The sequence below is a fragment of the Zingiber officinale genome, chromosome 9B, assembly GCF_018446385.1.
Source record: "Zingiber officinale cultivar Zhangliang chromosome 9B, Zo_v1.1, whole genome shotgun sequence".
Classification (NCBI taxonomy): Eukaryota; Viridiplantae; Streptophyta; class Magnoliopsida; order Zingiberales; family Zingiberaceae; genus Zingiber; species Zingiber officinale.
Window position 1 is genome coordinate 114,317,618 of NC_056003.1, and position 25,478 is coordinate 114,343,095.

General features: G+C 36.4%; 1 protein-coding gene across 4 annotated transcripts in view; it reads right to left on the reverse strand.

Annotated features, from left to right (window-relative positions):
* Positions 1-1,551: 1,551 nt before the first annotated feature.
* The window catches only part of LOC122022562 (histone-lysine N-methyltransferase, H3 lysine-9 specific SUVH4-like), an 85,383-nt gene continuing 61,456 nt past the window's right edge, over positions 1,552-25,478 (reverse strand). For all 4 annotated transcript variants that reach the window (XM_042580594.1, XM_042580595.1, XM_042580596.1 and 1 more), the window contains 5 exons: positions 9,902-10,061; positions 8,090-8,195; positions 7,838-8,020; positions 3,246-3,464; positions 1,552-2,001 (listed from right to left, as the gene is read on the reverse strand). In XM_042580594.1, coding sequence (XP_042436528.1) covers positions 1,888-2,001; positions 3,246-3,464; positions 7,838-8,020; positions 8,090-8,195; positions 9,902-10,061 — 782 coding nt within the window. In that variant the 3' untranslated portion in view covers positions 1,552-1,887. The remainder of the gene's footprint in view (positions 2,002-3,245; positions 3,465-7,837; positions 8,021-8,089; positions 8,196-9,901; positions 10,062-25,478) is intronic.

Genomic DNA, 25,478 nt, shown 5'->3' on the forward strand with positions numbered 1-25,478 from the left:
AAGGTATCCCTTAGGTTTTGTACCAACAATAATATTTCCGTTATCCTTTTGAAAAATAATTTATAATTTTAATTTTTCAATTTTGAAGAACTCTGTTTCAAAATTATTTTAAGTTAAAATATTTTGCAAAAAGTAATTTTCAAAATATATTTTCCAAAACATAAAAAATATTTTAAAAGAAGACATAAAAAATAATTTTCAAAGTAACTTTGAACAACTTTCTAAATATTTTTCAAAAATATTATTTATTGAAAAGATGTATTTTGAAAATATTGTAAAAATTAATTTTCAAAGAATTTTATATAGTCATTCTCAAAGTGCAATTTCAAAAAGAAATATTTCCAAAGGTATTTTAAAAAATAATTAAAACATAATTTTTTAAAATATAATTTTTTACAAATATTTTCTTAAGTATGATTGTGAAGAATATTTTTAAAAGAATTTTGAGAATAACAGAAGTTATGTTGAAATTATATTTTTAAAATAGAATATTTTAAGATAAAATTTTTTAAATTATTTTTTAAGATACATTTTTCAAAAATATTTTATTTTAAACCATTTTTTTAAAATATACCTTTCAATAGGACTTTCCTATTAAAGTTCTGAAAATATAAGATGAATACCAACATCGGACCAATAAGGTTCCTTGGGCGAAAGTCACCAAGACTACTAATAAAATAATCCCCAAGAGGATTCTACAAACTTCCCCTTCTTTCAGTGCTCATCCCTAGTATTGTGTTTAATGGCATCTTCTAGTGTCCTATTAACCTCAGACAATTGCTGAATCAGTTTGGCGAGCTTGGCTTGAGTCATTTTTTCCCTTTGAATGATAGCATCTAGTGCGCTCTTTACATGATCTCATTGTTACATTAGGGCCTTTCTGGGAGATGACATTATATGTTGCTCGAGGCCTTGAGTGAGAGCCCTGTTTAAACTGGTATACCAAAATGTAGAATCAAACTCAACAGATAAAAAATATAATAAAGTTAGTCAATTGATTAAAAGAGGGAATGATAAAACTTCACCAGGGAACACAAGAAATTTCTGAGGCAGAAGATTCTACAGTAATAGAATAAACATATGTAGAATCTTTCGATGACTCTTCAGACGAAGGGGGCATTTTAACGTCAGAGGAGGAAGGTTTAATTTTTGATGGGTTAGAGTATCTGGAAACCTTCAAGAAAATTAGGCGGACTTGCGCCATGAGATCAGGGAAGAAATAAATGAACACAAAAAGGATGAGGAGGCACACATTAAAGGATGGAAATGTGAAGATCGCGAGGTATCAAGTTTATAGTAAGAGCCTCCTAGTCTTGTCATATGTTGATAAGAGGTGACGGATATGATAAAGATAGGTTCAGGAAAAAGTTGAAACGTCTCATCGAAAATGGAAGGAAATGAATGAGGCAACTGAAGGGTCAAATTCACCTTATGGATCACGAGGTAATTCCTCGATAGCAGAGAAAAGTAGGAACAGATACATTAACGTATGTGATTTTGAAAATGTCCATAGTTTTAGGTAGATAAAACAAGTCAAGGAACCACCAAACATATTCAAATTGGAAAAGGAAACTTCATTCAAAACAGTTAAGTTGTAATGTAATGCTTACAGATGTGGAGTGGTCTACAATACCCCCTTTCCAAAGAGAATACATCAAAAATTTGAGCCAATGTTGTGAAAAATGCTCAAGATTTGAGGCATGCTACCACTTACAATACATGAAAAGTTCTAAAGAGAATACAGCTGAAAGAATAGGGGCATTGCACTCTTTCGTTAAGAAGAGTCCCTGAAAAGATAATTGGAATGCCCCGGCCAATGTAAAATTAGGGGCACCGTTACAGTAGATGTCAAGGAATTAACTAACACCTATCTAATGATCCAACCATTTAGTATAACCATTTTCTGCAGTCAACTGCCCCACAATGGCATGGCATCTTAACAACTTTCCCATCAGCTCCTACGACACTATCCAGAGCATAGCCATAATCGTATGTGAGCTCCTGCAGGATAAAAATAAAGACTAGTATTAAGCAAGTTTTTCAAACAAGTGTACAAATGCTGAACAGAGAAAAGGACCTCCATGACACAAGCAATGTTTCGCACATGCTAAAGTTATAGATCTGACTCCATGAAATAAGCATTGATTCTTACATGCTAAAGCTATAGATCATCAGTTAAACATAATCTTACAATTCCCCTCCAGCTTCAGAATTGCAGGATGGCATCAAAATTCAGATCTAAATTGCTCCATAACCCTTTTATCCAACGCATGAGTTTTTCTGGAGATATTTCATTGAAAATTCCAAGTATTGATGCAATAGTTGGCCTTCTAATCAACCTCCAATGTTATTCATTGTCAAAAATAAAATTTTACCAGCTTCATTAACGCTGGCATTAACAGACCCACATCATACTTATAGGTTCTGCTAAAATAGCCTTCTAATCATGTAACTATATTGTCACTCAGAATTTTGTAGTCTTCATTTGCCGAGTAATTTTATATCATTGTTTCAAATGAAATATTGTATACTTTTTAACAAACGTCGCGATATTGTTAATTTGAGAAAAATAGAATGTTTCTGATCTTTTTGAACATCAATTATGTACATTTTCATTATACAAACAACAGCACTGATGAGGACAGTATGTTTTACATGATAATAAGACCCTAAAATTTGAAATAAACTAGTAATCAAATGACACACACACAGGTTAAGTCTATTGTTTCCTTTTCTATGCACCGTAAAATTTTCAAATTATTTCATCTTAATTCTTGTCGATTTCACTCAAATAGATTATTTCTTGAGAAAGATAATTGAAATTTACTAATCCTGAATGCATTTGAATAGAATAAGCTAGTATAGGAAATCATGGGTTTAGGACACATTTGTTAAGAGAGTGACCGCAGTTTGTACTAGACAGGCATCATGTCTAGAGAGGGACTGCAGTTGGTACTAAATATGGGTCTAGGAATAAACATGTTTTAGGATGTATCATTATCCAGAGTGAATGCACAGTTTGTACTAAACATACTAAGTGGCATGTTTTTCCAACCACCCAAACCAATATCCAGATTAAAAACCCAAGCAACTTCAAACATAATAACTCCAACTTCTATTTACATTTGGTTTTAAATATATCATTTGAATCTTTAAACCTTTTTCCTTGCTTATCATGAAAAGAAATGTTAAATCTGAAATATACAATGTATATTACATATAAGATAGAACTACAGGGAAATTACCTCCAATGGCGGTATAGTGTCTGCAGCAAACAACATCACCTTTGCCATTTTCATGTCATGGTGTGAGCTCAGAATACACTGAACAAACAGATTTGGTTGGCAACTGTGGTTAATGAATCTAGCAACATTACCAACTGAACCTGCATCAATGCAATACTCTACAACCTCTGATCTTTTATCATCAAGGTTGATGAGCGAGGACACATCTCCAGGCCGCGTCTACATAAAAAGATGCAATTAATATAACTAATTTTCCATTCAAAGGAAAAATAACATAGATTAATTCTGCAAAAAATGAAGTTGTATGTGAGAAAAATAATGAAAACAATGACTTGTCTTCTTTATTGATTGAAGTTTCTCTAGAAATATTAAAAGATGCTCTCTATCTTGCTCAACAACAATGGCAACATATTGAAAGTAAATACTGCTCAGAGGTTGAATTAACAGAGGTCAGCTTGTTTTCTCATATTTTTTCTGTTTATCTGGTTCTCTGGATTTCTGAGGAAAAATAGTCTGGAAGAAGGCCATTGTGAACAAGACAGCAAATTGCCTTTATTGAAATCACAGAAGTGGAGGTTGAAGATGCACCTAATTTGAAGATGCAAATTAATAGAGAAAACATAAAAGTTTGGCTTCTGCAGTGGTGATGGTAGCGACAACAAAAAGAATAGGTCGTTGTCACATTCTTGTGTTACGATTTCAGTGCCGAATGGAGCATGAAGCAGCTAATTATTGATGGTTGCTTCAACAGTCCAGCATTTTGAGGTCTCCAGCCACATATTCTCCAGGATATGAGAAGATGTGGGGAAAATCTCACAACGGAGAAGGATAGCATAGTGGAGAGAAGGCTGGAAAATCTCACACGTTATCCAAGGAAGAGGCTTTGCATGATGATGAAGGAAAACAAAGCTTGTGCTGAAGGGGAAATCACGATGAGATGAACTAGTGGTGCACTTTGATACCAAAACTTTAAGTAAAAAATACTGATTTCCCTATTCAGTCCTCTCTAACTATATAAATGTACTACATTCATGCAATTTGTACGCATACAAATGCTTTCTCACCATATCAAATTAGCCCCTAATCTATTTACAACTAGGTGCCTAACAAAACTAAACTAGGGTGTGACAGTCTAAACTCGGGTATACAGGACTAGTCTAATTATAGAATTCATCTGTTATGTTTAAGCATTTAAGTGCCCACGGCCTCATTACAAGGATTGCATTTTCATGAAATAAAATGCAATCTGTGAGAATAATTTTGATTTTTATATAGATACCCACAGAAACACGTATACAACAACAACAACAACCAAGCCTTATCCCACTAGGTGGGGTCGGCTATATGGATACTTTTACATTATTGAGTTATATCTCTAACTATATCATCATTTATATTTAAATAAAATTTATCTTGTTTTATCGTTGCTAACAAGTCTTTTTTGGTCTTCCTCTTTCTCGTTTGATACGCGTGTTTGTCATAGTTTCACATAGCCTAACTGGAATATTTATTGGTCGTCTAAGTGCATGCTTGTATCATCTTAAGCATGTCTCTCAGAGTTTTCCAATAATAGATGCAACTCCGACTTTCTCTCTAATGCTCTCATTTCTTATTCTGTTTATTCTCGTATGTCCACACATCCACATTAACATCCTCATCTTTGCAATTCCCATCTTCTGCTCATATTCTCGAGTCATAGCCCAACATTCAACTCCATATAACATAGCAGGTCTAACTGCGGTCTTGTAGAATTTTCCTTTAAATTTTAGAGGTACTTTACGGTCACATAAAACACTCGATGCTCTCCTTCATTTCAACCATCCTGCTTGTATTCTATGTAATACATCTCTATCAATCCCTCCATCATTTTGCAAAAATGATCTTAAACATTTAAACCTCTCGGTTCCGGGTAACTCATCGTTTCCTATCTTAACAATTGTCTCATTATATCTAATATTGCTAAACTTAAATTCTATATATTCTTTTTTTATTCTACTAAGCATAAAACTTTTCCCTTCTAATGTTTCGTCCCGCCAAGATTCTAATTTAGCATTTACTCCTTCACATGTTTTATCTACCAAAACAATATCATCTGCAAACAACATGCACCACGATACTATGTCTTGAATATATGCAGTGAGTTCGTCCATAATTAGTGTAAAAAGATAGGGACTTAGAGTTGATCATTTGATGTAACCCTATTTTTATTAGAAATGCTTCAGTTACTCAGTCTGAAGTCTTTACTCTAGTCGTTGCATCCTCGTACATATCCTTAATTAGTTCAATATATGTTATGCTAACACCTCTTTTTTCTAAAATTCTCCATATAATTTCTCTTGGGACTCTATCATAAGCTTTTTCTAAGTCAATAAATACCAAATGCAGATCTTTTTTTTCTTCCCGATATTTTTCAATTAATTGTCTAAGAAGATGCATAACTTCTATTGTAGACCTTTCAAGCATGAGCCCAAATTAATTTTCGGTCACTGGTCTTCTTCCTTAATATTTTTTCTATTACTTTTTTCAAAATTATATGGTATGACTCATTAGTTTGATACCCCTATAGTTTGCACAATTTTATATGTCTCCCTTGTTCTTATATAAGGGAACTAGAGTACTTATTCTCCCTTGATCAAGCATTTTTTTCATTTTCAATATCATATTAAATAATTTTGTAAGTCATTTAATACCTTGTTCCCCTAGGCACTTCCATACCTCTATCAGAATATCATCTGGTCTAACGACTTTTCCATTGTGCATCTCATTTAAAGTTTGTTCTACTTTTGAAGTTTGAACTCTATGATAAAAAATAAAATTTCTATACTCATTTGACTTACTTAAATTACCTAAGTTAAGTTGATCACCTAAACCTTCATTAAAAAGTTGATGAAAATACCTCCTCCACCGCTCTTTTATTTCTCCCTCATTTACTAGTACCTTATTACATTCATCTTTAATAAATTTTATTTGGATAAGATCTCTTGTCTTCCTTTCTCTCATTTTAGCTATTCTATAAATGTCTCTTTCCCTTTCTTTTATATCCAAGTTTTGATATAATCATTCAAAAGTTTTATTCTTTGCTTCATTCATACTCTCTTAGTTTCTTTCTTGGCTATTGTATATTTTTAAAATTTTTCGCATTCTTATAAATATATAATTCCTTATTTGATATTCGTTTTTCCTTCACTTTCTCTTATACTTTTTCATTCCACCACCAAGATTTCTTACGTAGTGGTGCATGTCTCTTTGACTCACCGAATATACTCTTAGCTACTATTTTCAACTTTCATACCATCTTATCCCATATTATATTAGAATCACTGTATATTTCACCTAATGCTTGTACTCCTACCTTCTCCTTAAATATATTTTGTTTCTCATCCTTTAAGTTCCACCACTTAATTTTAGGAGTCATATATATTTTTCTTTCTATTGATATTATGCTTGAGGTGTATATCCAACACTACTAACCTATGTTGGGTAGTTAAGCTTTCTCTAAGAATGACCTTGCAATCTTTAAAAATCTTTTGATCTTTCTTCCTAACCATAAGAAAGTCAATTTGTTATTATTCCTACTTCTAAACGTGACTAAGTGTTCCTTTCTTTTATTAAAAAACGTATCATAGCTATCGTAAAATCTAAAATAGTTTTCCTTTCTTCATTTCTCGTTCCAAACCCATAAACTCCATGTACCCTTTCATGTTCCTCATTTTTCACTCCGACATGCTCATTTAGATCACCTCCTATTAAAATCATTTCATTTGGCGGAATGTTTTGTAATATTTCATCTAAGTCGTCTCAAAATCTTGATTTAGTAGCTTCATCTAATCCTACTTGCGGTGCATATACGCTAATTATGTTTATAGTTTCTTTTGTCACTATTATCTTAAGGGTTATAATTTTATCTCCTTTTCTAACTACTCTTACAACTTCATCCTTTAATGAACTATCTACAATAATACCCACATCATTTCTTGCTTTACTCTTTCCTATGTACTATAACTTAAAACTCGAGTTCTCTATCAGTTTTGTCTTCTCGCCTACCCATTTTATCTCTTGTATACACAACATACTAATTTTTTTCCTAATCATCGTATCTACTACTTCTATTGATTTACCCGTGAGGGTTCCTATGTTGCTATGTTCCAAATCTTAGATTATTAGTTTTCCTATCATATTTATTTTTATCCAACCTATGATGTGAGAACTTTTGCTTATTTAACACTACACCCAAGTTCTCATGGAGATATAGTGGTCCTTGTCGATACGTTAGTCGAATCATGCAACGCGAACCCTTGGATATTTAGCACTACACCCGAATTCTGGAGATGTAGCAGTCCTTGTAAAGATATTACAGTCGGACCCTGCAACGTATTCCTTCCGGGGAATAACCTAGCATTAGCATAATAATTTAATGGATCCATTCATTGAATATTTGTCATAGTTTTAACACTGACTGGAACCCTCCTCTTTATCCGGACTTAGGACCGGCCAGGACTATGTCGTCACGGGCGGAGTTCCACAGAAACGCTCATCATGTAAATAAAATGGGAAGGTAAAATTAAATTAAAAATTAGGATTAACAGAGGCACCTCTCGGCCATCAAGACCCTTCATCGTCTGAAGACAGTCTATCTCAAAAATATAGCTGTTGTCAGCTATGTTGTCCATGTCATCGGTCTTTGTAAGGATTCCAGTGTATTCACAAATTGGAGCGCCAGAAGGAATAGTGTCCCAAGATCGAACTCCCCACCCTTTGCTAGGTGTGCGAAACACCTGGATACACAATCCATAAGTTATGCAATTCACAATTAAAACAAATATCTTTGAGAAATCAGGCAGAACCTCCAAATGATATTTTATTCCCTGCTGAGATATACGATTGACACAGCTAACGTTACACCCACAATTTGGACCACATTCAAAGACAACAGATTTGGCTTCAATTAGCCTGAAAGGGGAAAAGGAAAATGAAAGTAGTTTCAAAATAACCTGAAAACAAGAATGTATTTGGTTCAATTTGGCTCATTTCAAAAATGACCAAAATCAGAATATCCAGTGAGACACATGAGAAAGGTCAGTCAATGGAACACTGTTAAAGTGAAAGAAAACCAAATCAACTGAGCTATGCAACAATAACACAGAATTCAATTATGAAGGGTCATTCTATAAAGAATTCCTAACATTTGTCCTGCAGCAGTGATTGGAAAGATTCTCTGCAAAATTTTGAAATTTTGGAATCCCAAAAAATATCTTAGGCTGAAGGCGCCTCCTACCGAGATGGTAAAGACCGTAAGTTGTTGCCAAATTGTTGGGTGTGAAGCACAACTTCACAAAGTAGGGATCCAGATTTCAGCTATCCCTTCTCCTGAAAACAAATAGCTTAAGCTAACTGATAGTTAAGTAATATATATCTAACACCACCCCTTCCTGTGTGGAATACTAGAAAAGAGCAAACCCAAGAAGCATCAAACAAATAGGATATATATATATACACACACACACACAGTTTCAGATATGGTAACAAATTAGTTGAAAGTGTGCAAGGGCCTAAATGTAGACAACTTATTCAATACATATGTATAGATAGAGGGGGCTACCAAGGATAACTCTAAATTTTTTCTCGTTCACATAAATGGTATCAGATAGAATTCTTGGTTATGTGATTTTAGCCTGTGCATCAGCCTGGTCATGTCCTTATTTGATTTCACAATTGTCTGGACAGTGCTGCAAACTGCTGCAGACTTCCTGAACTGGCAGAGAAGGGACACCTGGCTCACTTCCTTTCCCTCTCCCCTGCTTTAGCAAAGTTCACGCAGTGCAGTGCCTCTCCAACATCTTCTGCAAATCTAGGTGGAAGTAGCATGCGCTCCCAATCTGCACTTCTGATAAATGATTTTCTTGGTCTTCTTTACCTATTACATCTTCCAATCTATTCAATTCAATTCTTTTGACAATAGAATCCATTGGTCGCCTTTGATCATGGTCAAACAATCACAAATTATTCTCTTATTCTATTATTGGTTACACCTACACCTAATTGTTTTGGATATTAATATATTTTCTTTTGGGTCCCTCAATCAAACTTATACTATAGTCTTCAATCCATTCCAAGCATCAATTCTTTATTATTAATGATATCTTCATTAATATCTCTTTGCTGAATAATACAACCACATCAATTTTGCCAAGGTTTCTATTCAATTACTAACTACGAGAAAATTGACTAAATTACTAAAGTGTCACATAATCTTTGCTGCTAATTCTATTTTTATTAAGGAGTTACAGACTGAAAAGGTGATTGGTATAGGTTATCAGCTTCAAACATTGTATCAATTGATAATGGCTACCCTTCATTATATTGTACCATCTCGAATAATAAGTTTTTATTTTTTAGACACGTAAATTTATTTTACAATTTAAAAGGAGTTGAGACACCAACTACTTTTTGTTTACCTTCTCCATCTAGACAGAATCACCTGAACAGAAACATATCCATTCAATTATCTAAGGTTCAATAATTATGGAATTTGAGGTTATATTATTAGTATACATCCAGCAAATGGAGTTAACCCAAGGCCAAAAAACACAAACTTGAATGGAGTTTGATGTAATGTTGATTCTTTCTTACTACAATTAATGAATCATTAAAATCACCTGCCACCATCCCGTTGAACATATGGGAAATCATTGCCATTTAACTGAGCACATGCACAAGCTCTTGGATTTGAGCAACCCCCTTTGCATTGACAGCCAAGACAATTTGTAGGAAGCTTCAAGTTGTTTGCAAATTGCATAGACTTTTGATATACAAAATCTAGCATTAATAGTTCATAACTGTTAGAAAAGATGAATGAAGAGATGCATTGAACAATTCTAAATTAGTAAGGATAGTTGATTAGATTATCTGAGCCTGAGCAGGCATAACCAATAATATATTGCAATACAAAACAGAAATTAAAGAGTGCTCAGCTAGAATGCAGCTAGGCTTGAAATCAACAAGGACTAGCAAGATATCAGTTGGTTCATTGAAAATTCAATGACAAAAGCTATATTTCAATGATCTTGTGACTTTGAACTTGGCTAAATGACATCACCATAGTAGTTTTCTTCAATAAAAAAGTCAAGAAAACCTCCAAAAAGGAATGTGGAAGATAGTAAACAAATGCAGAACAAGAGTTCAACTAGGGAAGTTCAAAAAGGTTCAAACTTCTTGTCATCATCCACTCTTCCATAGTCGTTGGCATTTGCTGGCATACCCACTGTCATGCTAATTATATCTATATTTTGTCATGAACATGGTAGCCATAATTGATGTCATATAATTAGGCAAGACCATTATCCATTTCAAACTAAAAAAAAAAAAAATCAAACCAAACATAATTTTCAATTTTGGCATAGCCTGGTTTGATATGGAGAAACCCAAAAAAAACAGTTTAGTTGACTAATTGGACAGTTAAGTGAGGATCAAATCAAAAATTGATACACGAAATTTGTTTTAATTTATAAAAGTTACATTTATATCTAAAAAACCCACCGATGTCCATCCCTAACCCGGATGAAAAAGGGTGATGGTTACGTTAGGTTGCTAGGTAGTTCAATAAATGAATCCATCAAACTATTATGGGTTAATGGTAGGTTGTTCCATGAAGGAACACGTTTTAATTTTAGCATATTTAATAGGAGTAGGTACTGCTGTAGATAATTTGCTAAAAAATGAAATAGTAGGAGTAATTAGAAAGGAATAGGATTATAGCTCTTAAGATAGGGGTGACAAAAGAAACTATTAATGTAATTAGTATTCTGATAGAGACATGGAAGTACTTAGGAAAATAAGATATTGAATGACTTACAAACTTATTCAACCTGATATTGAAAATAAAAAAAATGTATGATCACTAGAGGGTAAATACTCTCGTTCTCTTATATAAGAATAAAAGAGACTTATAAAATTGTATAGGGTTATGAAACTAATAACTCATCATGAAACTTTCGGAAAGAGTAATACAAAAAAAAGTCTAAGGAAGGAGACCACGATAATAAAAAAATAATTTGGATTCATGCCTAAAAGATCGGCAATAGAAGTTATACATATTCTTAAGCAACTAATAAAAAAATATCGGGAACAGGAGCAAAACTTACACATGGTATTCATTGACCTAGAAAAAGCTAATGACAAAGTACCAGGGGAAATTATATAGAGAATTCCAAAAACGAGAGGTGTTAGTCGTATATTGAATTAATTAAGGATATGTATGAAGATGTAATAACAAAAGTGAAGACTTTCAACATATTAACCAAAGTATTTTTCATAAAGATAGGTTTCATTAAGGATCGGTTCTAAGTTCTTATCTTTTTACACTAATCATGAACGAACTCACTAGACACATCCAAGACACAGTACCATGGTGTATATTATTTACACATGATTTTGCTTTGGTAGATGAGACACGTGAAGGAGTAATTGCTAAACTTGATTTTGACGGGAAACACTGGAAATGAAAGGTTTGAAGCTTAGTAGAGTAAACGTAAAATATATGAAATTTAAAATTAGTAATATTAAACGTAATGAGACAATTGATAAAATAGGGATGACGAGTTGTCTCTAACTGAAAGTCTTAAGCATTTAAAATCATTTTTTACAAAAAGGATGGAGGGATTGAGAGATGTCTTACATAGAATATAAGCAAAATGGCTAAAATAAAATAGTGTCAGGTGATTGTTGTGATCCTAAAGTACCTCTAAGACTTAAAGCAAAGTTCTACAAAATGGCGATTAGACCTCCTATGGTATAAGCTGAATATTAGGCTATGACTCGAGCATATGAGAAGAAGATGAGAGTTGCAAAAATTAGGATATTAAAGTGGATATGCGGACATACAAAAATGGACAAGATAAAAAATGAAAGCATTAGAGAGTCGAGATTGCACCTCTTGAGGGAAAACTTCGGGAGACACAATTAAAATAAAACAGACATGTACTTAGACAACCAATAAATATTTCAATTAGGCGATGTGAAACTATAATAAATATGCACATCAAATGAGAAAGACCAAAAAAAATTTAGTTAATAATAATAAAATAGGATAAAATTTATTTAAATATAGATAATGATGTAGTAGAGAATAAAGTTTAATGGTATAGAATGATCTATATAGCCGACCCTACTTAGCCAAATAAGACTTGTTGTTGTTGTTGTTGTTGTTGTAGTAGTAGTAGTAGTACTTTTACATCCAAAATATAGTTAGATATGTTTTGGTTTAAAATTATATTGATTATCATTGTTTAAGGGATTAACCTGCAAATTACAAAACCGGTATCATATATCACTGATTGTGATATTTGAGTAACTAGGAGCAGATTTAATGTTCACTAATTATTGACTTATTCAGTGTATTGGGTCTAAGTTGGTTAGAACTCATCCTGTTTTGACTGGCCCAAATCAAAGTTAAATAGGAAGATTTATGACTGAGCAAGAGTTGAACCAAGATGAATTGAACCAAACAGTTCAAAATTTGTTCGACTTATGATTTGTTACAGTATTTAAAAACCTTCCTCTCCCACCCAATTCAATTCCCATTTCCTTCAAGCTTGTGCATCATTACCCCTCGACCCCTTTGAAAAATGCAATTTCACTACCACAAAGTCATCATCATACACAAAAAAATATACAAAGTGCTATCATTGCCTATAACATTCCAAAAGCAAACCCTCCTCTCAAGGATACAGCCACAGATTGCAAATATGTTGACGGTAATGCCATCACTGCCTTAACTGCAAAAATTATGGAAGCACCCTATCATCTCATTGCCTTCAACTGTTATCATTTCCTCTCATTTGAAAGTGTTGTGAGTCTGTATTCTCTTGAACGCTGCCTATCAATCTTCTGTGAATATCCAATCTGCATCTTGCAATTCATGGTCCATGCACATGTGCACTGATGTATTGTAACTCACCCAAACATCATTCTGCCCGTTAGATCTCTTGATCCTCTATCTTCTCTTGTTTTTTCTGCCCAGATCATGTTACCCATGCCAATGCCATTGCTAGGCTTGGTCGTCTTGCTTTCTTCTGCTGACTTGAGGAACGTATACAATCAGACACGGAGAACATGACGCTTGGCCTTGGTGCAGAGAACTCAGGCCTGCCAAATCTAGCATCGCTTCCTTGACAAATCCAAATATTCTCCTCTGCTGCTCTTTGCCAGATACAGATTGCCTCCGCCATGATTATGGCAGCATAAGCCAGATTGTAAGAACTGTTTTTAAAAATGATAACTTAGTTGTAATTTCAAAAAAAAAAAAAAAAGACATTTCTTGCAAAATTCCAATTAAATCCCACAACCTTTTCTTTCTTCTTTCCCTGATCCGGAACAAGCCTATTTTCAGTATCTTCCTCTGCTGACTCCATCCAAGCCTGTATCCGGACCATTCCTTTTGTATATGAAGGCCCCTCCACAGTGGCTGCCTCCTTAGGATTCACACAACAACAGAGACAATTCAATTATAGGCTCATCTGCAAGACATGGCCTCGGTGCCCTGACCTCACACTTGAATCTATAAAACCTCCTATAGTCCTAACCTTATATTTCTTGACACTGTCAGGACCTTCATTCAACTTTGCATGCTCCTCTTCACCTTTCCAGTGTTGGCCTTTGGAAGCAACAACCACCAGCAGCCCTTGCTTAGTACCTCTATAAGCAAACTGCAGATTGATCAATAGTTTGTGAAAGCCATCAGCTACCTAGGAGAAGCAGCAACCCTGGTTGTCCTGTCCTCTTGATTGGAGCGAGCCAACCCTATTGACCAAAACCTTTGCAATGTGATTTGGACAGTGACTTTTCCTTGGGGTATGGATTGTGGTAACTTGGGGCATTATTTTCTCCCTCCATTGGCAAAGTGTCTTAACCCTCTTGCTCTTTTGGCATAGGTCAGTGACAGTAAAAATGAAGCTTCAGTTGTGCATGAGCCATCTCCCTTTGTTGATCAATCTGTATCTTGGTAAGTTAGATTCCTACCCTTGCCATCGTTGTCCCTAAAACCCCTGTTTTTATTTGATTAGGACAGCAACATTATTCTTTTTCCCAGTTGCATTTGTTGATTGCGAATCATGTTCTAGTTATCTTGACCTTCAGAATCAAGGTAGGATCCTCCTCCTTGCTTGTATGGCGAATCATTAGGCTAGAGGTCCACCAACAATGGAAAGGTAACGAAGGATTTTGGATTGTTTAGATGATAGTGTTGGAGATTCTACTTTTGTTTTGCAAAATGTATTCATGTATTCTTTTTTTTTTTTTTTGATAATCGAGGTGTTCAGGCTTCGTCCGACTAATCCTAGATAGTTTTCCCCTGGTTCGCCTACTAGGTAAATCTAGAATACAATTTATGCACAGTCAAAAGCCAACTTCCAAGATATTCACTTCATTGGGGATTTGAACCCTAGATGTATACATATAATCTTGCATATACCCATTGTGGCGATATCAGAAAATAAAAGTTTTGCATCCTAACCTTAGGAGAAAGATTGCAGATAGTTTATAATTTCCCTTAATTTGGAGTTGAACATAACTACCAAAAAGCTTGAGCTTAGCCATGCTATAGGGTTAGTTGAAACCTAACCAAGTGAGATTTTGTCAATTCTTATTTATGCACTTCCTTTTGTAATCTTGTTACTATTATATATGATTACTAGACTTTTATGCTTATGTACATACCATGTTACATTTGTCGCATGCTAGAGTGTTTATTTTATTGGAGCATGCTTTATTACTCTTTGATTGTTCTTAATTATGAAATTACTTCTTGTACAAAATATGACTACTCATGTAGAGATAAAACACAACCTATGGACATGGTAGCATTCTTGTAACGAACCATTAGGGAATCACTTATAGGGCCTTACGACTCTTAGGTTGGACCTATGAGAGTTGGGTTGGGTCAACTCTAACCAAATATCTTGACACCTAATAATGATTTTGAACTCATGTCAGTTGGATGTTATTTAAGCACAACTGAAGACTGAGCTTCGAGTGTAACTTCTCAATTTTACTTGACCTAGCGGCTAATATAACAACTATGGTCAACAAAGATATTTTGAGTTGGCCCCTCTTAGGTTGATAGAAAGGGTAAAGTCCCTTGATTGACAATTATAATTAAGGTTTCCTATATGCTCCATGTTAATGTCCATATTATTATGTTTCATAGTTAGAGTTTATTGCATATGCATAGCTTTTCTCTTTAACTGTCTTGCTTATATTTTGTTTGACCTCTTGGATGGATCTATCAAATTTATGAACAATTCTCCTTTCTCTTTACCTTCAAATCAGCCAAAGGCTTCTAGTGGTGTTGAGTCTTTGCATTAGGTGTGCTATTGGGTTAGATGCAACCACCATTAGGTCTATAGTTTCCATGTTTTACATAATTTTTGGATTAGTTTATTTTATGCTTCCACACTTTTACTTTACACTTCGAGATCTCTATTATCTTCAACCTTTGTAAACTTAATAACATGAACTTTATTATTTCTATAAGATTTACTTATTCATTATTATGATAATGCTCGTGTTCCCATGGGTACATGTATGTTTGTGTTACAAGTGTTGTCTAGTGACTCAAGTATGGGAAAGTCAGAAGACATACGGAAAGGGATCACTTGAGGCATAAAAATCTGGCGGAAGATAGTCGGAAGGTGGTTCCACTTGGTGGGATTTACAAAGCAAAGGCAATCGATGACTATGCAACAAGTTCATCTACTAATTGGCTAGCGTCAGATGAGGAAAGGGTGCACTCACTGAGACCAATTGGGGAAAGAGTGAAACCTCTATTCACGGCAAAAAAATTCCTTCATCAACAAACTCTAGTGAAATGAGCATAATCCCGCACCATTGGTATCAGGGCACGGTCACAGACCTAAAGGCAAGGATGTGTCGTAAATAGGAAAGGAAAAATCCCAAACTGCAAGCAACGGACAACTTTGTCCACTAAGGCAAGCAGAGGAATGTACCATCCTCAGCCTCAACTATGTCTAACAACGCATAAGCAAGGTTGTTGGTGTGGGGGAAGAAGCAGATAGGTAGGCATTAGACGCCGGCTATGTCGGCCTCATTGGGTCACGGGTGAGTTCAATGGAGAAGACCTCTATAAGAAGCCACATGACCATGTCCAACACACAAAGCAAGTAGATTGTCATATAAAGGAATTTGGATGGTAGAGAGTTGTGATGGTAATTGCAATAGAGAAGCAATAGGCCACATGGGCAGCAAGACAGGACGCGTGTAAGAGCATTTGAATTTTAAATAGTAATTGTAGTCACTAACTAACATAAAGAGTAGAGATCTTTATATTTTTAGGCTTGGAGTAAGCCAGGAACGGGATAAAGGAAAATTTAAAAATTGTTGAATACTTCCGAAAATTCCCTTGATCGTAGGAATTGAGATTGATCTTGACTGTATTCCCTTGATTGTAAGGATTGAGATTGATTTTTTCTTTTTCCCTCCTTATGTATATAAATACCTACATGTAAGTAAATTTATAATGAATACTAATAGATTTGTTTTCCTTCTCTTCTACATGGTTTCAGAGCAAGATTAACCCTTCACTGACCTAGTTTTTTTTGTTCTCTTTCTTTCTCTGCCACCACTATTAGAAACCCTAATAGCCACATGTTATTTTGTCACTACCATCCCTCTCCTTTCGACCTCATCTAATCAACTGGATGCCACACAGTTGGAGTAAGCAACAGATTGGAACTTCTTGATCAACAGGTTGCTTGATCTCAGGTACTGTTGGATCGCCGGAGAGGGAATCAACCAGCACTGTTCTAATCTATTACTACTCAAGTTTCTGTCCCTGAATTTCTCCTATGATGTCTTCATATTCTAAACATAATTTGGCTACCACTATCAAATTGAATGGGACCAACTATCTCCTATAGTCGCATTCATTTGAATTATTACTGGGTTCTCGCAAGAAGAAGGATCATATTATGTTCGGCCCTCCTGACTCTAACAATCTGAAATATTCAGATTGGATTTCGAACTATTATTCTACTATGGCTTAACTTCTCAACAGTATGGAGGAGTCCATGAGCACTAATGTGGCCAAAGAGATGGGAATGCTTTATGTGGCATGTATTCGAATGACAAAAATGTTTCTCAAGTCTTTGAATTATATGAAAAACTCTTCTCTATTCGTCAAGCTGGTCAATATGTTAATAACTATTTTGCTACTCTTAAGGGGGTTGCCGATGAAATTCTGATATACCATTCGCTCTCTTGTGATGCTCAGACTTGAAAGAATCAGTGCGAGGAATTTTTGGTCGCAAAGTTCCTATCTGCTTTAAATTATACTCTATGACCGCTTCGGGATAATCTGCTGGCAAGTAATAACATAATGCTCTATCTCGAGTTCTCGTCCTGATACCAATATTTCTTCATCTTCCGACACTTCAACTATGACTGCTCACGGTCGGGGGTTCTTTCAGGGTCACGGTCGTGGTCATTCATGTGTTCACCATGGCCAGTCCAACCATGCCTCCGAGAAGTTGAGCGAAGTTTGGTAAGCCTAACTAGGTTAATAATACATCTACCGAACTATCAACTCCATCACCGGACACTGACGATCACGATGATATGATCTCGGTTTCTCATACTGATTATGAGAAATTGCTTTGCTCTTCTGCTAGCATTCCCTCTACCACTGCTGCCTCATCCTCTATAGGTGCATTTGTTGTATCCCATGATAAGTTTTAGATATTTGATTATGGTGCTTTTGCTTATATTACTGGTAACAAATATGTTTTCTCTTCCTCTTTTGTTTCCTCATCTTTATCCTATGTCCGTTTAGCCATTGATACCTATTCTTCGATTATAAGAATAGGTGTTATCAGGCCCAATATAAATATCACTCTTGATAATATTTTCTTTGCGCTTAAATTTCCTATTAGTTTATTGTCCATAAGCCAACTTACAAAAACTCAAAAATGTTCTATATCTTTTTATCCGTCCCATTGTATTTTAGGATCTACAAATGAAGAGAATGATTGGTGAAGAACATGAGCGTGATGACCTATACTATCTGGATTTGGTTACACCTGTGAGTTCCAGGGCACTCTCCTTATCGATGGCATTGTAGTCTAGGTCACCCATCTTCTTTCGTTCTTAAAAGTTTAGTTCTACTAATTTTCAATGTGAGTCCTGTGAATTCGGCAAACATCATCGTACTTCTTTTCCTTCTAGAATTGATAAACGTAGTTCTTTTGCATTTGAATTTGTTATATTTGAGGACCTAGTTGAGTTGAGTCTAGAGGGGGCTTTCAATATTTCATAATTTTTGTTGATGATTATTTTAAGGTGTTAACATCATTTTATAATGAAATAAAAACTCAAAGTTTTGTTGTCTTGCGCATTCTTTGTACTGATAATGCACTTGAGTTCACTTAGAAAACTGTATCTACATTCTGTGATTCTCATGGCATAATTCATCAAATCTCTTGCTCATACACTTCCCAACAAAATGGTGTTGTCGAATGCAAACACCGTCATATTTTCGATGTAGCTCGTACTCTTCTTTGTCAAATGCATGTTCCTAAGTTTTTATAGGGTGATATTCTCACAGCTTGCTTTCTCATAAATAGGATGTCATCTATTATGTTATATGGGGATATCCCCTTCTCGTCTTCATTCTGACAAATCTCTTTTCTTGGTGCCTCCTCGCATATTTGGTTTTATTTGTTTTTGTCATAATTTTACTCTTAGCTTAGATAAATTGTCTCCTCGCTCTATTAAATGTATCTTACTTGGATATTCTCACACACAATAAAGGATATTGTTATCTTGACCCACTCACAAAACACAATTATACCTGTGTTGATGTTACATTTTTTGAGTCCCAACCATACTTTTCTCCCCGTCTAGATCAGACACATGATACATTAGCATTTCCTCCCTTACCTATCCCACCATCCATGTCTCCCACTACAGATGCTCCGTCTACTGGACCATTGCAAGTGTACACACAGCATGCTCGGCCAGAACTAGATTCATGTCCCTCAGCTCCTCTTGATACTCCTCGCCCCTTCGATATTGATCTGCCTATTACTTTTCGTAAAGGTAATTGGTCTTGTACTATCCATCCTTTGTCTAATCATATCTCGTTTAATTACCTTGGTCCTGCATTCCAAGCTTTTGTTGTTTCTCAATCATCTATAGAAGTTCCAACTTTCTACTCTAAGGCTTATCAACACTCGGCTTGGCGAACTGCAATGGAGGAGAAAATGTATGCCCTTATCTCTCGTGGTATGTGGTAGCTGGTAGCTGGTAGCTGGTAGCTGCACCACCTTCTGTTGATACTATTGTCTGTCATTAGATGTTACTCTTAAATTTAAAGTTGACGGTACTATTGATCGATATAAAGCTCATCTAATAGTCAAAGGATTTACACAAACGTATAGTGTTGACTACTTTGAAAAGTTCTCTCCTACTGTTCGCCTGAACTCTATTAGAGTTCTATTCTCCTTAGCTATCCATCAATCTTAGCCAATGTATTAGTTGGATGAGAAAAATGCCTTCCTTTATGGCGATTTGCACAAGACCATTTTTATGGAATAACCTCCAGGGTATGTTACTCAAGGAGAGAATGCTACTATGATTTGTAAACTTAAAAAAGTTATTTATGATCTTAAACAAAGCCCGGAACCTGGTTTGATAAACTCAGTAATATAATCGGAATTGTTGGCTTAAAAAAAAGCAAATCTGATTATTCTGTGTTTGTACAACAGAGCACGAATGAGATTATTATTCATATTGTTTATGTTGATGACATCCTAAAAGCCGACATAGGATAGATAAAACTAAGAAGTATTTGCAGCAATACTTTGTGACGAGGGATATGGAACGTCCTAAGTATTTCTTGGGAATTGAAATTGCTCATAATAAATCTGGAGTTTCATTATACCAACAGAAGTATGCTTACATATTTACACAAAGAAACTGGATTGTTTAGAATGAAGCCTGTTGATACTCCTATAGATATCAAATGTTTGAGATGATACTGGAGAATTCTGCTTTAAGGATAAGGCAAAATATAGACGACTAGTTGGGAAACTCATCTACTTAACAACAACGAGAACTAACATCTCTTTTACAACTAGAATAGTTAGTCGTTTTATAGATAAGCCAAAGCAAGTTCACTAGGATACCGCTATCAGGATTCTTAAGTACATTAAGAAATTTCTTGGAAAATGATTGTCATTTATGAGAAATGAGTGCCTAAAGATCAAAGCTTATTCTGATGCCAACAATGTTGGATCTAAGACCAACAAACGGTCTACTTCTGATATTGCACTTATGTATGGGAAATCATGTAACATGACGAAGTAAGAAATAAACTGTTGTTGCTAGGTTAACTGTCAAAGCTAAGTACACAGTCATAGCTCACATTGTAACTGAAATGTTATAACTAAAGAATGTGCTTGAAGAATTAGTGTTCATCTACAATGAGCCACTACCAATGTGTTGTGATAAGCAGCTATTCACATTGTAAGTAACCCGATTTTTCATCAGAGTAAGCATATTGAGATTGACTGTCACTTTATTCGTAAGTGTAATGAGCCTGAAAATTGCTACTCCATTCACATCATCATCCAACCAAGTCATCGATGTCTTCACTAAAGTATTAGGAGGAAAACAATTCTCAGAACTTTATGACAAGCTGGATATGATTGACATATATGCTACAGCTTAAGGGGGAGTATTGAATACTTTTGAAGATTCCCTAGATTGTAAGGATTATGATTAATTTGAATTCCCTTGATTGTAGAGATTGAGATTGATCTTGATTGTACTCCCTTAATGGTAGGGATTGAGATTGATTTTTCCTTTTCCCTCCTTATGCATATAAAGATTTACATGTAAGCAGATTAACAATGAATACTGATAGATTTTTTTCCTTCTCTTCTAGAAATACAAAATCTTAAATGGGCAAAAACAAGAAGAAATTGCTTAGATTGCTTAGTGCGAAGGCAAGGTAGAGGAGCAGCATCAAGATTGAGGTCACCTCAAGGACTTCTGGATGCTTTGGGAGCAGCATCTAGAGTTCAAGCTTGAACTCCTATAGTAGAGAAGGTACAAAATGATGCAGAGGAGTTGGTTAGCAACCAAGAGTTAGATGAGCATCCCTTAAATTCAGTCATTGTTGGGCATCAACAAGCCAACATAGTGAAGGAAGGGCAAGCACTAGTGCACAGTGGTGCTATTGAGCTGGCGTCGAATCATGCAGAGCATGCAAAAGAGGCAAGCCTCACTAGCTCATAAACCTGATAGGAAGAAGAGATGGAGGGATTTATTCTCCACCAATCGACTCTGTACCGAAGAAACAATATTGCAGCACCTCTAATCTATTGATAGTCAGGTAATCCTAAATGTGATGATATAGAAGTAATGGAGCAAGTAATGGGTTTTTGTCTGGTTGAGAGATTCCTTGAAAGGTTCCTTAGTTGGCAAGTGGTCAAAGACATGGTCAATCGTGGGCACATACCATACAAATTGCAGGTTCACAGATGCCAATAGCTACTATTTCAATTTGACAGTGAAGAGGGGAGGATTGCATGTAACATGCTGCCTGATTTATCCCAAAGTCATGCTGCCGTGTTACTTGTTCGAAGATAAAGAACAGAACAAAATTCCACTCTGGATGCAAATTCACAATCTCCCAATTGATTGTTGGTAAACTAAAGCATTGAGTAAGATCGTCTCTCACATTGGCAAGCCTTTTTACACTTATCAGCTATCTAAAACCAGGGAGGGCAACAGTTTTGTTCGTGTGCTTGTGGAAATTGACATATCCAAGGAGCTCCCAAAACATGTGCCCATCACACTGCTAGATGGAACCGAGGTAGACTTTGAAATTACATTTCAATGCATACTAAAATTTTGTGCAGACTGCAGAAAATTGGGCCATCACACATGGAGTTGTAAACTTATGGAAGGTGAAACAAATACACAAGGCGCAAGGCTCAGAGAAGCTATTTTTGCTCAACAGACAGTGTGGTAGATCAAAGGAGGAGCAGCCTTCGGCAGCCTTTGGCAGCCATCTCAAACATCAATAACCAGGCATCAACGCAAAGCCAGCAGCAGCACTCTGAACAGCCAAGTTCAGCTACAGCACTAGTACACCAACAGATGCCAACTGAGGAGGTCACGGCAACTGCAACTGGCAACTCCATACAAATCCGTACTTGGGCAAGTGCAGCTAAGCAGAAACCTTTGGCCAGCAATGCCTCACCAATGGCACAACAACTAGATAGAAGCAGGGGAAGGCATCATCATCTGTTGCAGCTTCAAAACTCATATGCAATGCTGTTAGGGAGAATTTAAAAGAGAAACAAGTGACGGTGGATGAAGCAAATCACATTATTGGCACATCCATTTCAGCTGTTGGCACGCAGCAAACCTCTGCAGGAGGGCTGGATATGCAGTCACAAGGGAAAGGTTTGCGGTCTACTGTATTTCACAGCAGCATGGTCAGGAAATCAGCAATGGGGCAGCATCAACTGCCGCCAAGCCTACAAAACTTGCAGCCTGGAACATTAGGGGCTTCGACAAGCCCCAAAAGCAGAAAGGAGTGGAGAACTTCTTTTCAGAAACATGGGATTGGCATAATAGGATTGCCGGAAGAAAAACTAACCCAGGCAGCATTTCAGAAATTGCAAAGAATTAGATTCGAGCAACTACAAATGGAGCACAGCACTGCAGGAGAGTAAAGAGGACGAATGTTATTAATCTGGGATCAGCAGAAAGTTAATGTATTGGTACTGGACTGCCAACAGTAGTGGATACATTGTAAGGTAACCTGTAAGATCACTCATTGTTGTCATGATCACCTTTGTCTATGGAAATCTATCAATTGTTGCACCATGTCCACTGCGGACTTCTCTCCAGAGATTGAGTACAAGAATGGATTCTTCTTGGCTGCTCCTTGGAAATTTCAAATCCATGTTGTCAGCTGATGAGAAACAAGGTGGGCTGCCGTTGACCAATTATCATATAGCAGATTTTCTGGAGTTCACAACCCAAGCAGCTGATGTCAGTGGGCTGTAGATTTACTTGGATAAATGGTACTTATCTTCTGCAAGCTGGATCGAGCTATGGTTAACAAGAAGTGGATGGAAACTGATCACAGGAGCTTTGCTGAGTTTTATCTTCCAAGCTGTCTTTCTGATCATGCATCTTGTGTACTATCAATACTGGAGTGGCGAGCCAAGGCATCGGACAGCCCGCTCGTCAACAAGCTGCAGCAGATCCACCAGGAGATCATGCTCACTGCCGGTTCTGCTCAAGCTGCCGCCAACCAGCTTGTTGGCTGGTTCGATTCCGAGCTGCGAAGTGGTGTTAGGGATGCTTACGACCTCTTCAATCCATGGAGCACAAAGGAGTGGGCAGCAGTAGCGTGGAAGGTGTTCCTCATGTCAACCACAGATTTTTCATTTGGCAGCTTGCAAACAGCAAGGTGCAAACCAAGGACAAGCTGGCATACATTGATTGCCAGACGTGTTCATTGTGCCAACGGATGGATGAGACAGAGAGCCATCTTTTCTTTGATTGTTCAGCAATCAAACCACTATGGGATAAGGTGAGAAGTTGGTTCAATATCAGCCCCAAATTTGCCACAGCCACAGGTTTACTGGATTGGTTGGACAGCAACAACGCAGAGACAACCGCCTCAACAAATCTCGTCACTTGGGTATCTCTTACATGCTCTATTTGATTTGGCAAACCCGAAATAGGTGCCAATATGGAGTACCAAATGTTGAAATGATGTTTAGAAAGGTTAAAACACATGTACTCCGCTTCTTAAGCGGGTAGAATGTAACTTGATAGATGACATCAATGCTATTTACCTTTATAAAAAAAATACTGGTGGACCAACAGCGGATCAGGAAACCATTCGAGTTTTACAAAATGTGGACAGCACACGATCACTTCCTACAGATTGTAGAGGAGGCCTGGAGTGCATGACCAAACAGCACAGCACAGTTCCATCTCAAACAAAAGCTGAACATTCTGAAACTCAAGCTTCAGTCCCTCAATAACCTGCATTACCAGCACATCTTGGAGAGAGGACAGCATGCCAAATCAGAACTTGAAGAAACCCAGCTCACTGGATTATGCACAGGGGAGATGGAGGTTCGATATAAGCAGTGTTTGTAACAAGCAATGAGTCTGGCTGAAGATGAAATGTCCTTTTACTCACAATGTACCAAGGCTGCCTATCTTAAGGGTTGTGATAGAAACACAAGATTCTCTGACAATTTGGTGAAAAGAAACAAGAAGAAGAATGAGATTGTAGCCTTACAACGCAGCTCTGGTGAGATACCAACCAGCTGGGAGGAGATAGTCTCTGATTTTACAGCTAACTTTCAAAATCTGCTTGGGAATGCAATAAACAGAGCTGATGTAAATCCGAATCTGTTTAGGCATGGGCAGGTGCACAATTGATCCAGCCAGTTACTCCAAAGGAAATCAAGAAAGCTTTGTTTATTGGTGATGATAAAGCCCCCGGTCCTGATGGCTATGGTGCAAGATTCTACAAGTAGGACTGGATTGTGATAGAGCATGACTTTCAAGCGGCCATTGTAGAATTTTCAGCACAGGCAGGCTCCTCAAGCAATGTAATCACACTCTTATTGCACCAGTACCGAAATCCCTTTATGCAACCAAAGTAGAGGATTATAGAACCATTTTATGTTGTACAGTCTTTTATAAAGTCATAGCCAAGATAAGTTGCAAGGCAGAGGTTGTGGGGAAGATTCTTCATCCAACTCAGGCAACATTTGTCAAAGGGCAGTCTGTTGCAGATAATATTCACATAGCTCAGAAGCTACTGACAAAATATAAGAAGAGAATCTCCCCTAGGTGCATGCTTAAGATGGACGTGCAGACAGCTTTTGATTCAATCAGTTGGGACTTCTTGCAAGATGCACTACATGGTTTGGGGTTCCCACATCAGTTTATTGCATAAATAATGGAGTGTGTTACCATTACCACCTTCTCAATTGTAGTTAATGGAGGACTTTATAAACACTTCAGAGGAGCAGAGGTCTGAGATAGAGGGACCCACTATCCCCATACGTATTTGTATTTAGCTTGTGCTTAAAGGTATTCTCACAACTACTGAATCAAGCTACATCAGATACAGGCTTTGACTATCATCTGAAATGTGTTGCAGATCACACACCT